Genomic DNA, 14,214 nt, shown 5'->3' on the forward strand with positions numbered 1-14,214 from the left:
GCAAGACAAAACTGTGTGTGTTTGTGTGTGTGTCTGTGTTATTACAGTAGTACAGAAGACACAGACGAAATTGGGGCCCAGGAATATCTTCCAGTATACAATGGAGATTTCTAGATTTATTTCAAAAGCGGAGACTGTTTTGCTTTGAATTCATCCTTCATTACATGTGTGTAACCCAGGTCTGACTGATAAGCGGGCTGACACAACATCCCCACTGTTATGATATCTAAACTACGGTAATAAACAGGTAAAAGCAGGAAATGCTCCCTGAGATAAAAACCCGCCCTCACAGATCTGAGGCGGAACCATGAGGGCAATTCAATAGAAAGAGAACGAGGGAATATTGACTGAGCTGATCTATGTGTTTGACCCTTCGATGAGCTACCTGTCAGTTTCACTGCGCCCTACAGATGTTAACATGTATAATACCATGATTAGGATTCCAGCGGCAGCAATCCTACTCCTACTGACCTTTTCATCTGCCAGAACAAATAGATTAGTTCCTTCTCACAAGGGGATCAGAGATGCACGAAGCCCATGACTTTGCCTGACATCATTACAAGACTTCCCGCTGAGAAATCCTTTTGTAGCATATCTATACTGTGACACCATATATACTGTAACTTATAGAACGATTCCTTAGGCTCATTATGGACCCTGCAGATTCAGCATTGGCTGGGGAGAAGAAATCACACTAGGGCTGTCGAAGTTAACACGATAATAACGTGTTAATAAGTCGTTTTTAATGCCATTAATTTCTTTAATGCATTAACTCAACTTGCCATTTTTAAGGTTGTAGCAGGCTTTGTTTTAAAGCTAGAGTGAACATACTGGTATCATATGAAACTAAAGAATCCATTGGTACCAACCATGACTAAATATGTATAAATAATGCTCCAAAGTTATGCTAAATTTTATTCTAAAAACATAGCCATGTCATGGCCATTTTCATTCACACATCTTGACGTCAGAGGTCAAGGGACCCCTTTGAAAATGGTTCTTTCCTATAATATATACTAAGGCTGTCAATCAATTAAAATATTGATTGAAAATTAATCACACATTTTTTATCTGTTCAAAATGTATCTTAAAGGGAGATTTGTCAAGTATTTAATACTCTTATCAACGTGGCAGTGGGCAAAATAGTGGGCAGAATTTATGCATATGTATGTATATATTTATTTAACGGCACAAAAAAAATTACAAATATTGTCCAGAAACCCTCACAGGTACTGCATTTAGCATAAACAAATTTGCTCCAATCATAACATGGCAAACTGAGGCCCAACAGCTGTCAGTGTGTCAGTGTGCTGACTTGACTATGACTTGCCCCAAACTGCATGGGATTATCATAAAGTGGGCATGTCTGTAAAGGAGAGACTCGTATCTTCCCTTTAGCTTTAAAACTGAGCCTTCTACGACCTACAAATAGCAAGTTGCGTTAATGCATTTAAGAAATTAGTGGCGTTAAAACAAAATTTTATCACAGCTTTCAGCGTGTTATTATCACATTAACTTTGACAGCCCTCATATATAGATACATTTGCATAAAGCAAGCATATTTGTCCACTCCCATGTTGATAAGGGTATTAAATACTTGACAAATCTCATTTTGAACAGATAAAAAAAGTGTGATTACTCAGATTAAGTATGGACAATCGATTGATTGACAGCGTTAATTCACACATAAGGGAAGGACTTTCTTTCTACAGAGCATCAGAAAGCTATTATTATAACTATCGATATGGGAACAGGGCAATAACAGGGTGAATTATGCCCTTTTCATACAGTAGCAAAGCAGGCAAAAAAAAAAATTGACAGAAGAGAATTTAAACGCCGAAATCAACAGCTTGAGGAAAATCTCTCGCCAGCTATGTGGTTCATGTTGTTCCTGTGATCTGGAGAGAATCTCTCTCTCTAAATGAAAATGCAGAGAGCCAAGATGCTAATCTTTCTGGAACTGCTCCACCGACAAGGAGAGTCTGGCCCTGTGGACTCATTAAGTGTCTGTCTTCAGCCGAGCTTCATGTCATAGCGCAGCATTGTGCCCATAGCCCCTTAGCAGTTACTGGGGTAACAATGTAAAACGCCGTCATTTAAGCTCCACTCATTGTCAAGTGTCGCTGGAGTACGTCAGCACCTCCGGCGTCCTGGGTCCTTTCTTCCAAACAAAATGAACGCTGCCGCTTCGTTCAGGTGGCGTTTTCAAAGGAAAGACAGGTGAGAGGAAGGAGATATAGAAGAAGAGAGGGGATTGGCAATCTGTAAAGGTCAACTCCGGCAAAGGCAGCGGAAGCACACTGTCAATTATGCCGACAAGGACCTTTGAGAGCTCTTTTATGGGCTAAATTGCCCTCGGAAAACAGTTTGTTAGGCTGTGTGTCGAGTCAAAAACAAGTTTGGCTTTCTGTAAGGTGTAAAAACATGCTACACTTGACCTCCCGCCATCATCACGACAGCTAAAAGGCAGCAACAATCTCGCCCTCTCCTCTTCTTCTTCTTTGAGATGGATAAAAGTATAACTGTTAACATGCGTTCCCACGGCATGAATATTTAGTGCAATTCCCATTGATCTCTGTTTTTTTTTTACCCTCCCCATGCTGTTTAAAATCTAAGGCAGCAAACACAACACTGATTTATTCAACACTACAAGCACATCTAAAATGTGTTGTGATCTCAGACATCCCTCTGAATAATGCACACGGAGGCAGCACACTGAATTTGACCTCGGAAAGAAGCAAAGATTTTGAAATATTGACTGTGTAGAAGATATTTTTTTCCCCCTGTACACCAAATACCACGGCAGTATAATCTTTGGGGAATTAGGATCCCACACTCCACAATGTTTCCTAAAGTGGAAATGTCTGATCTCAGTTTACCATTTTTGCCTTTAAAGCAGCAGTAGGCAAGATTGGAGCAAATATGATTAAAAAAAGTTATTTTATAAAACGGTCACTATATCCTGACAGTAGTGCATGAGACAGGTAATCCAAAAAAAATCATGTGTCTTTGTGTCCTCCGGTGTCCTCCGGTGCTCCTAATGGCATCTGCAAGATTTCACAGACCGGAGGAACACAACCAATCAGAGTAGCCATGTTGAGACTAGTTGAGGAAATACCAAGCACCGCCCACCAGCCAGAGCAAACTTTCTCATTTTACAGCTAAACAGTACACTACAAGATGTTTCTGAAAACATTTGAGGCAAGAAATAGGCATTACAGTAATAGAATATTGATTCATATTTGATCAGCGCTGCCTAGTTTAACCGTTTGATCGGAGTTTGCGAGTGATTGACAGCTGCCTCCGTTGAATGAACAGCCAATAGGAACACTCTCTCTCTCTGAAACGACCTGTGATTAGCCAAAGTCTTTTGACTCAAAGATTTTTTTAAAGGCTGCAAACAAAGCCAAGAGGAGGTGCAGAAGTCTAGTTTTCTCTCAGAACAATTGCATTACAATATGCTGAAGGTTATTATGGAATTGCTGCCCAATGATGCCAAAAAAAAACTGCCTATCCCATATTAATGGGAGACTCAAGACCAATCAATTATCTGGTAAAAACTGAGGTGACAGCGAAAAATCTATTCTGTATCTATTTACAATAACGCATACTCCGAAAGCAAGGCAGACAGGAAGTTTGGCAAACAAAAACCAAAAAAGATTTGAAGATCAAACCGTCAAAATTGCGACCCATCAAAACCAAATATTACAACATATCATTAAAGATTATTATCTTTAATAGTAAATGTTAGTAAATGTTTTAATTCAGTTTATTACCACAAAGAGAAGTGACTTACAACAGGATATATCTGCTATGCTGCTACACAGTGCTCTTTATTCCCTATACCACACCATAAACTATAACTGTGTCACATTGTTTACAGGCCATACATGTATTTAGTAAGGTTATATACAGCAGGAGAACCCGGCTCTGACAAAGTCCTTTACTGCCTCTTTTATTTTGTTTTATGGCACTTGATATATGGTTGCTGAATGGCACATTTGTTGTGAAAAAAACATCCCACACGCATAATACACTGGAGCGCAGACCTTGGCGGACAGCATGGATTGTATATAGCTTTTGCCAAGGTTCGTTGTTAAAGAGCATTACATCGTTTGTGGTGATTTTAGGTAATAATAAACGCATTAAGATGATGCTAGTAAATTGTCTCAGTGGACGCCGGATCCACATTTAATGCACTAATGTCCTCTCCTTCAGTTACGTAATAAGCCACTCCGTCAATAGTCATTAACACATCACAGTTTACAATCTCTTGATATTTTCATCGACACTATTAATATAAAACAACTAAATTGAAAAGAACATTTGCAGTTCCCCAACCCCTTTGTCCTTTCAGTTCTCTCAGGTGGTCCCATTGTCCACATTTAAAGCAGGTAAAAGTGTGAAAAGCAAAACATAAGCAGTTTATGTTTGTTGAAATGTGACAATCCCAGTGCTTTAGAAAGAAAACACGACAGATGTATACCACATTAAATGCTGTCTCTTCATTCGTATGTGCCCACAGCACATGGAGAAGGGACTATACAGACTGCAAAAGTGGTCATGTAAAGTGCCCTCAGTTGCCCTACAATTCTTCAACTTGTCCAACCTTTGCACCATCAATTTGTTATCTACTTCCTCTTACATGTGACCTCATACTGAATCGAGGGCATCGCGCCATGCTGGTTAAGTGTCTTCAGTCGGCTCTCTCCGGACTGCTGTTAGTGAGGTTTATAACTTTGTAAATGTCAGCCTCGCTTTTGGACGCAACGAAGCAAGAAAAGCTCCAAAGGATGACACAATGAGGGCTGAGGAAGACTCAGTAGTGTTTGTTTCCTTCACTGAAAAGGCTCAGATCTAAGTATTGTTGCTGATAGATCCATTGCTCAAGATTGACCCCTTGGTGACCTCTGTGCTGACAGTAGAGAGCGGGACGCTCTCGTATCGCTCCGTCACCCCCCAGCAGCGACAGCGCAACAGGGTGGTCTTGAGCTGCTTCTGGAAATTGCTGTTGAGGAAACCGTAGATGATGGGGTTGACGCAGGTGGAGGCCATGGCCGTGAGGTGGCAGAACGAGAAGATGATATCGTGGCCACAGGTCGGGATGGCCTCATGGTTCCAGTCGAACACCGTGTTGAAGACGTTGAGAGGGAGCCAGGTGAGGGCGAATGCCACCACTATGGCGATCAACATGGCGTTGATCCTCGCGGCGCCTTTGTTTTTCTTCTGAGTGGCGTTCCTGCCGCGCTCCACCATGTCCTTCCTCCTCCTGAGGCGCAGGTAGATGTGCAGGTAGCAGAGCATGACGAGGGCGAGAGGGAGGAAGTACTGGAAGACGATCAGGGAGGTGGTGTAAGCTCGCCGCTCTTGGACCGACGGCCACCGCTCCACGCAAAACAGGTGATCACTGATTGGGACGCTCATGTTCTGGAAAGGCAATGCGAGCACGCTGTACGAGAGGAAAGGCACCGAGATTAGGCAAGCCACAATCCAGGTGACAGCCACGGCCAAGTAGGACTGGCCCACCATTGGCTTCCATCCAGTCGGGTGGACAATGAGCTGGTAGCGCTCCATGGCGATGAGGACCAGGGAGAAGATGGAAACGGTGACCGATATGCACTGGACAAAGGGCGTGAGCTTACAGAGGACCTCCCCTAGGACCCAGCGGTCCATCAGCATGTAGATAATAGTGACCGGCAGGCACACAATGCACATGATGATGTCAGAACAGGACAGGTTGGTGATGAAGATGTTGGTGACGTTGCGCATCTCCTTGTGCCGTGTGATAACAAACACCAGGCAAGAGTTCCCGATGAGACCCACAGCCAAAACTGTACTGTAAGCAACGATGAGGAAAGTGGTGCCGCTCACTGAGAGCGAGCAGTCGTCGGTGGAGTCCCACGGTATTTCTTTCCACTGGGCTTGGTTGTGATTGGTATTTTGCTGCAGCTCCATGGTGGCTTTCCTGGGCTCACTTCAGAGGCCTAATTGAACTAATTTGTTGTGTCACACCTGCTGTAATTACTTCATGAATAACATTAGCATTTTCTTACAGCTTTCCATCATCCTTAATCTTTGGCAATCTTAACATCAGTCTTCATTTGCTGCCTGGAAAAAAAAGAAAGAAAGAAAATGAAATGAGTAACCTCAAAGAAACTTCAAGTCATGAAAAGTGTATTTCTAAATTTATTGAGATATCAAGAGGTTGGTTTGTCACTCAAATTGAAAAACTGCTCCCATAAAAACTGCTGCATAAAAAGAAATTTACCCTAACTTGCTGAAAAAGCTCATTTCATCATTAGACTTCTTTTATAGAGGACCTATTATGCTAATTTTCAACTCACTCATTTACATGCTTTAATGTTAAAAAAAGGTTTTACTTTTCTCATAGCGGCTGTGCTGCAGCACCTCTTTTCACCCTCTGTCTGAAACGCTCTGTTTGGGCTTCTATCCCCACTCCTCCCGAAAAGCCCAGTCTGCTCTGGGTGAGCAGTTATGATTGGTCAACCGAAACAAACTCTTCGGACTCTGCTCCAGCTCCGCTCTAACAAGCTTTGTTTGAGGGCATGCCAAACTAGCCGCCAGGCAGGTATTATGCAAATGTGTTACTTGGTGACATCACTACGTTACGGAAAAAAAGGCGGGACTTCAAGCAAGGCGTTTCTGCGGGGGAGAGTTACTCCTTTTGGTGAGGACTTTGGGCTTTGTACCTTTGCAGACCTTTATTTATATAATATATATATATATATATATTTATATATATATATATATATATTATTGGAAATCAATTAACAACACAAAACAATGACAAATATTGTCCAGAAACCCTCACAGGTACTGCATTTAGCATAAAAAATATGCCCTAATCGTTACATGGCAAACTGCAGCCCAACAGGCATCAACACTGTCTGTGTATTAGAGTGCTGACTTGACTATGACTTGCCCCAAACTGCATGTGATTATCATAAAGTGGGCATGTCTGTAAAGGGGAGACTCGTGGGTACCCATAGAACCCATTTTCATTCACATATTTTGAGGTCAGAGGTCAAGAGACCCCTTTGAAAATGGCCATGCCAGTTTTCCTGGCCAAAATTTATCATAACCTTGGAGCGTTATATAACCTCCTTCGAGACAAGCTAGTTGGACATGGTTGGTACCAATGGATTCCTTAGGTTTTCTAGTTTTAAAACTGTGCCCGCTACAACCTCTGAAAGATCGATTGCGTTAATGTGTTAAAGAAATTAGTGTCGTTAAAACGAATTTGCATTAATGCGTTACTATCGCGTTAACGTTGACAGCCCTAATATACAGTATATATATAAATATAAAGGTCTACAAATGTACAAAGCCAGAAGTCCACACCAAAGGGGATTACTCTCCCCTACAGAGTAACAACACACTAAAGGAAAGGGAAAAAGCACGAAGGCATAATAGGTCATCTTTAAATGTGGCAGAAACTGAAGCGGGACAGGTTTTTAAATCACAGTGCTCCTTTGATGTAATTCCACAAGTGTCTTTTTGGTGTGTTTAGTGGTCCAGTTTCACCTATGCATACACTGGCAGTACATTCAGTATAACAAAAATGTATGAAGGGAATAATTAATGTTGATATGCAGATATCATGAGGCTGATTTTCTATCTCCTCCAGGACTGGCTATAAGAAGAAATGATGCACTGATGGCATACCATCAAGAACACAGCACAGATCCCGACATCGTGGCATCCCTATAATGGCATGCTGATTTAAATTTCCATCACAATAACGCGATAATGACTGCTCCTTCAGAGACAATCATTCCCTCTCACTGTTTTCTCCCCTTTTGACAGCGGGAATTTATTCTGTTTCTGTCCATAAAGGAACAGACACCTCTCATCGCCACTGAGCATTCACAATGGCTTCTCGGATTCTAAAGTACATGTGCTCCTTAAAATCTTCTACAAATTAATGTACTGGAAAACAGAAGAGAAATACAATTTCGCTACACCAAGACCATCTGACTAGTGTGTGTGAATGTGCACGTACATGCATATGTCTGTGTGTGTGCATGTGTGTGTGTGTGTGTGTGTGCACGCAGCACATTGAAAAAAACAGTACTGATTAACCAAGATGTTTTGTCCCACGGCTCAATTCCTCAGAAATGAGTTTTGCAACGCAGCTATGCAAACAGAATGAAATCTACAGGATTTAAAGGAGTTATCATTTTTAATTGAGGACTCCTTAATGATGACGAATAATGACAGGTAGCACGTATAGTTGCTTGTGGCTGTCTCTCTGATGAGCAGAAATGTCCCATTATAACGCGCTGCTTCATCTGAGGTGATTAAAGCCAGAGTATTCATAACAAAAAGTACACACTTGAACCTGGAGCCAAGTACGGTAGATAATACCATTTATCATACCCATGCTGCAGCCAGAAGCTGATTATTTATGGCAGAATTTGGACACTTAAAGTGACGCATTGCTTTATGTTGTGTCTGCTGCTAAAGGACAGTCCAAAGGGCATTTAACTAAAGACATTATTAGTATTTGACACAAGATTTACTATAAATTATACACATTATCTGCAGGTTGCACACAAAGAAACAGCCTTGGATACTATCCTTTTTATGATGTCCTTCTTTTATGATCTTTTTATCTATGTAAAGTGTCTTTGAGTTTTTAGAAAAGCGCTATATAAATAAAATGTACTATTATTATTATTATTATTATTATTATTATTATTATTATTATTATTATTATTAATTACTATCTTGTTGCTAAATAATAATTGTGCTGCTAAAGACATGTAAATCCAGAGGACAGATGGTCATTTTGTAATGGGTTATGTATGAATAATTGTGATGTGTTTTGTTTTTTTCTCTGATGGGTCTTACTTGTCTGTCTGTCTATGGTAACAGGATGTCTATTGTATGTGTACTTTTTCTCAAACTGAGCTGGCTATGGATGCAAAATGAATTTCAGTGCAAACTGACGATAAAGTTGTATCGTATCGTATGGTATTAACTGTGAAGCAAGAAAAACAAAACAAAGAAATTAGAGCTCATGGGGATTTGTCTCAAAATGGTTTTATATATTGTAAATAAGATTTTTTTTTAAAAATCACATCGTTCATCCAGTCACCTCACTAAACCACTTTGACATGACACACAGGTCTGGATTTGCTCATGCAAAAATGATTCCACTGGCATCACGCACCAGGCGGATGAAAAACGCATGAAGGGATGACAAAGTGTGAGAGTGGTTTATATATATGTGCACCCTATCTACCTACCTACCTACCTACCCTGTGTGTCTGCAGCTGTCTGTCTGTCTGTCTGTAGCTGTCTGTCTGCTCTCAGCTCCGGACAGGTGCAGGAGACTCCTCTCTGTCCTCCAGTGTGTCCAACCACCGTGTATGTGTGTGCTCACTGCTCTCCTGTCCAGATGGGGAAACCCATCACTCATTACCACCTACTTACACTTTGAGCATCTGCTATATAAGGAGAATACAGTAAGTAAAAAGACAATCCTATCAGAAGAGCTACTATACAGCCTGACAGCACAGGGATATCAAACATACCAGCTCGTGCGTAAAACTCACTATACACACCTTTAAGAACCGATAAAGAAATATATAAAAAAATATTAGTCGCACTATCTCATGATTAAAAAAAAACACCCTATAGGAAAATATAATATTTCTTACTTTCAGGTAACCCTCCAACCAAATAAAAAAAAAAAGGTGCATGAAATGCTGTTTTTATTTCAATTAGATGTCAAAATGAGCCATTGTTTTCTTACCGAGCTGTTGTTTCCTCCTGGACGTCCAGCGCTGCTTTGCATCAGGTGAGACACAACAAGAGTTTTTGGTCGAAGGGGAAGGTAGGAGGAGGAGGAGGAGGAGGAAGAGGAGGAGGTGTCCTGCCAGGATCACTGATAGGAACTGAGATATCTCTTAAAGCGACCTTATGCCTCAGACTCTCAGGCAGAGAGGGATGTGATTGGGAACACGTTGTTACATAATAAATTCTCACTGGCACGCTCCTCACGCACGTACACGCGCGCGCACAGGCACGCGCCCTCACGAGGGCCAATGGGGGGGGGGGAATTGAGTTATTGGAAATTTGCACTTCACCCTCAAATGTGTTAGTGAGCGACACTAGATGATTCATTTAGTGTGTTGAGAAAACGGGCGTCATGCTGAGCCTTCTCATACTGAGGAGAGGTTCATACATCCCCAATGAGAAATTGCTGTAATATCACTGTATTTTTTTTATTGAATTTTTTTATTTAACCTTTATTTAACCAGGTAGTACTCGTTGAGATTAAGCATCTCTTTTGCAAGAGAGACCTGCCCAAGACAGCAGCATTTAAACATACATTAAAGTTTCTGACGCCACAACATAAAACAAATGCAAAATAAATACATAGCATCATATCATACAAAACACATCAACATTAAAGTGAAAATATTCAGAAACACAGACAGCTCCCGATTGACTCTGCTTCTTCTAGGTCTTTCATTAATGTTTTAAATTCATCAAAAGTAATCAGATTTCCCAGTTTCAACTTAGCTTGCAGTGTATTCCAGGAGAAGGGAGCGGAATAGCTAAAGGCCATCTTACCTAGTTCTGTGCGGACCTTAGGTACAGATAATAAGAACAGGTCAGACGAGCAGAGTATTATCTTAGTGCAATGTTTTAAAATTCCCATAGGGCTTAGTATAATTGCTATACTAAGCCTACACACATGCCTGTGTTCTTCTTTCAACGTGGGGAATGTTTTTAAATCAAGACTGTATAGAGTATAATTAGCTGTGGATAAACAGAGAGAATTCAGACACAGATTTTGTTAATTTTTCACACCCTGCGAGCTGCTCTGTGGCTGCAAAGCTTTTATGGATAGTGTTTGTTGAAGAGAACAAACACAGTGTCCATTACAGTGAACATATACCAGCCCAGTCGCACAGCAGTTTGTGAAATAGTGACAATATTTAATGTATTGATTTGTGTACATAGACACATAATTTCAAATCAATTCGTATGTAATCCACGTAATTGTGAGCAGGGAAGTATAAGAGAGCATAGGGAGGAAATCGGGGACTTCGTAGCGAGGAAGTCTGAGTGGATGGGTGGGTCAAAAAAGACTTTCACCCAGGACACCGGTGTTTGTGTCCCGAAACAAGTCAAAGATGATTTACTTAAGTTTCAGCACTTCCTGAGTTATTTTCACCCAAACGGGTTACGGCCTAAACCTAACCAAGTCGATCTTTTCCTAAACCTAACTAAGTAGTTTTGTTGCCGAAGCCTAACCAAGCGAATCTTTTCCTAAACCTAACTAAGTCGTTTTATTTTGAAAAGACTGGAGTGGAAATTGACACGTGCATCACGGGTTGCTGGACATTTGTAGGAAAACGCACAAAGAGAAATTTGTGTATGTACACGAATCAAATAGATACAATTTTGTGACTATTTTAAACTGTGTTGGACCATGAGACTGTGTTGGACATACATCATCTTGTGTTCCTATTTCATTGAAGTTTATTTTGTCACCCAAAACACTACGATTCATATCTAAAAAGAAGCCATAATCAGGCATCATGCTGAGCCTTCTCATACTGAGGCGAGTTTCATACATCCCCAGTGAGAAACTGCTGTTATATCACTGTATTATTTCAGTGCAATGTTTAAAATTCCCATAGGGCTTAGTATAATTGCTATACTAGGCCTACACGCATGCCTGCCCGTGTTCTTCTTTCAACATGGGAGACATTTTTAAATCAAGACTGTGTAGAGCATAATTAGCTGTGGATAAATTCAGAGAGAAATTCAGACACAGATTTTGTTAATTTTTCACACCCTGCGAGCTGCTCTGTGGCTGCAAAGCTTTTATGGATAATGTGTTTGTTGAAGAGAACAAACACAGTGTCCATTGCACTGTAATGATTACAGTGAACATATACCCGCCCAGTCGCACAGCAGTTTGTGAAATAGTGACGAAATTGAATGTACTTCGTGTACATAGACACACATTTTTTCCATGATGGTCAGCACGCAATCAATTGGTATGTAATCCACGTAATTGTGAACCGAGAAGTATAAAGAGAGCGTAGGGAGGAAATCTGGGACTTTGTAGCGAGGTAATCTGAGTGGATAGGTGGGTCAAAAAAGACAGGACTTTCACCCAGGAGACCGGTGTTTGTGTCCCTAAACCACAAGTCAAAGTTGATTTACTTAAGTTACAGCACTTCCTGAGTTATTTTAACCCAAACGGGTTATGGCCTAAACCTAACCAAGACGATCTTTTCCTAAACCTAGTTAAGTAGTTTTGTTGCCTAAGCCTAACCAAGTCGATCTTTTCCTAAACCTAACTAAGTAGTTTTGTTGCCGAAGCCTAACCAAGTTGATCTTTTCCTAAACCTAACTAAGTAGTTTTGTTGCCTAAACCTAACCAAGTCGATCTTTTCCTAAACCTAACTAAGTAGTTTCGTTGCCTAAGCCTAACCAAGTCGATCTTTTCCTAAACCTAACTTAGTAGTTTCGTTGTCTAAGCCTAAGCCAAAGAGAATTTTGTGTATGTACACGAATCAAATAGATACAATTTCGTGGCTATTTCAAACTGTGTTGGATCATGAGACTGTGTTGGACATACATCATCTTGTGTTCCTCTTTTATTTAAGTTTATTTTGTCACCCAAAACATTACGATGCATATCTAAAAAGAAGCCTGAATTAAATAATGAATATTGATGGCTATTGATTGATATGTGCATGCATTCTTGCAAGACCATGAACTGGCTTCTCTTTCTGTTATAAAGATCATTAACCCATTATCAATGTGTAATCTACTAGTGCATACCCCAAACTAACCACACAGGTTCTCTCTGCGTCTGCAGTATGCACCTTTGCATAACTTTTTGGCGTCGACACAAACTAAAACAGCATCACGATTAGAACCTCAGTCCTGATCCCTCCGCAGATAACACCTCAAACTATTTTAAACCCGTTCTTTACACCTCTCTTGCTTGTGCAACAGATTGTTAACGGCTTCTTCACACTGTCCCCACACACTCCTGTTTCAAGTGGAGGCTGCATGAGAGAGAACAGTAATAGCTGTTTGTCTGAGAGGCAGAATGGAGAAATGACTTGCCACCAGCAACAACAGCTCTGTGGGTGTTTACTTGACACAGGGACACGGGGTGTCAAGTCACTCAAGACGACATCTAATCTATGCACATATTTTGCAGATAAAAGCAGCGTTTCAGCATTCCTGCTGAAAAGGAACTGGGTCACTGCAGGACTGGATGTGTTGCCTCGAAACAAGCAACTATTCAATATATTGAGATGTGGAACGGCTGTTGTAACTCTCCCCTTGTGCAATCTCCACTACTGTCACTCACATTTAGATTTTTCTTTCAACTGGCGCTTTTTTAACGGAAGGAGAGAGGAAGACATTTCTTAGAGTCTTGAATGTCCAGACAATTGAGCACCATGATGCCATGAAATTGGTTTTTTTGACAGTGTGTCCACCATTTTTTGTTATGATTGATAAGTGACAAGTCGATGGGCTCGAGGGTGTTCAGCAAGAGTGGCCAGAGAAGCTTATGCAATCTGGAAAGGAAGAACACCTCTCTCATGGAACAAGGGAACACGGTTTCTAAAACATTTGCGACACAGAGTGTGCAAACAGAAAGCAGATGAGCTGTGTTTCGTCTTTGGTGATAAGGTAGAACAAGACCAGATAACGTGTCCCAAACATTTTTGAAACATTATCTCGCTGTCGCAAGAAATATTTGATTGCTCTTTGATCGCTTCTTTTATTCGGTACACTCTATCAACTGTTTAAACTCCCCTCCTGTGTCCATTTACACAATACATATTGGGAGTCGATGTCCATATTTGGATTCAGAGAGAGACTTGTATTACATAAGGCATTTGTGAGCGTTTCTTGTGGGAAACTTGTTAATAGTTTTATGTGTCGCTGCCTGTGTAAATCAATATAGTACCGTACCCTATTAAGAGGGAATTGTTCCCCTGCTGTAGCTCCACATATCCATGTTTAATGGTATTTGGGGAGCAGTTATTCCTCTGTATTTTTAAACCCATACTGTAGCTGGTTTTTGGGATGATTTATTTGTGTTGACAAAAAAAACTCTCACTTTAAGAGACCTTTAATACCGCTGTGCAGTGAGGCTTCAAAATAGATTTCAACACCAGCCAGCCAAAACAAAGAAAT

At 40.8% G+C, this 14,214-nt stretch overlaps 1 protein-coding gene across 2 annotated transcripts; it reads right to left on the bottom strand.

The window, feature by feature from the left end:
- Window positions 1-3,756: 3,756 nt before the first annotated feature.
- Window positions 3,757-9,993, bottom strand: npy8br (neuropeptide Y receptor Y8b). 2 transcript variants are annotated; one of them, XM_074638716.1, is made up of 3 exons: window positions 9,782-9,993; window positions 9,285-9,416; window positions 3,757-6,108 (listed from the first exon to the last, which is right to left on the bottom strand). In XM_074638716.1, the coding sequence occupies exon 3, from the start codon at window positions 5,953-5,955 to the stop codon at window positions 4,858-4,860; it is 1,098 nt and encodes a 365-aa protein (XP_074494817.1). In that variant the 5' UTR covers window positions 5,956-6,108; window positions 9,285-9,416; window positions 9,782-9,993; the 3' UTR covers window positions 3,757-4,857. The 2 variants fall into 2 exon arrangements, with proteins under 2 accessions (XP_074494817.1, XP_074494816.1); XM_074638715.1 differs by lacking the exon at window positions 9,285-9,416.
- Window positions 9,994-14,214: the final 4,221 nt, after the last annotated feature.

This window comes from Sebastes fasciatus, chromosome 6 (genome assembly GCF_043250625.1).
Source record: "Sebastes fasciatus isolate fSebFas1 chromosome 6, fSebFas1.pri, whole genome shotgun sequence".
NCBI lineage: Eukaryota > Metazoa > Chordata > Actinopteri > Perciformes > Sebastidae > Sebastes > Sebastes fasciatus.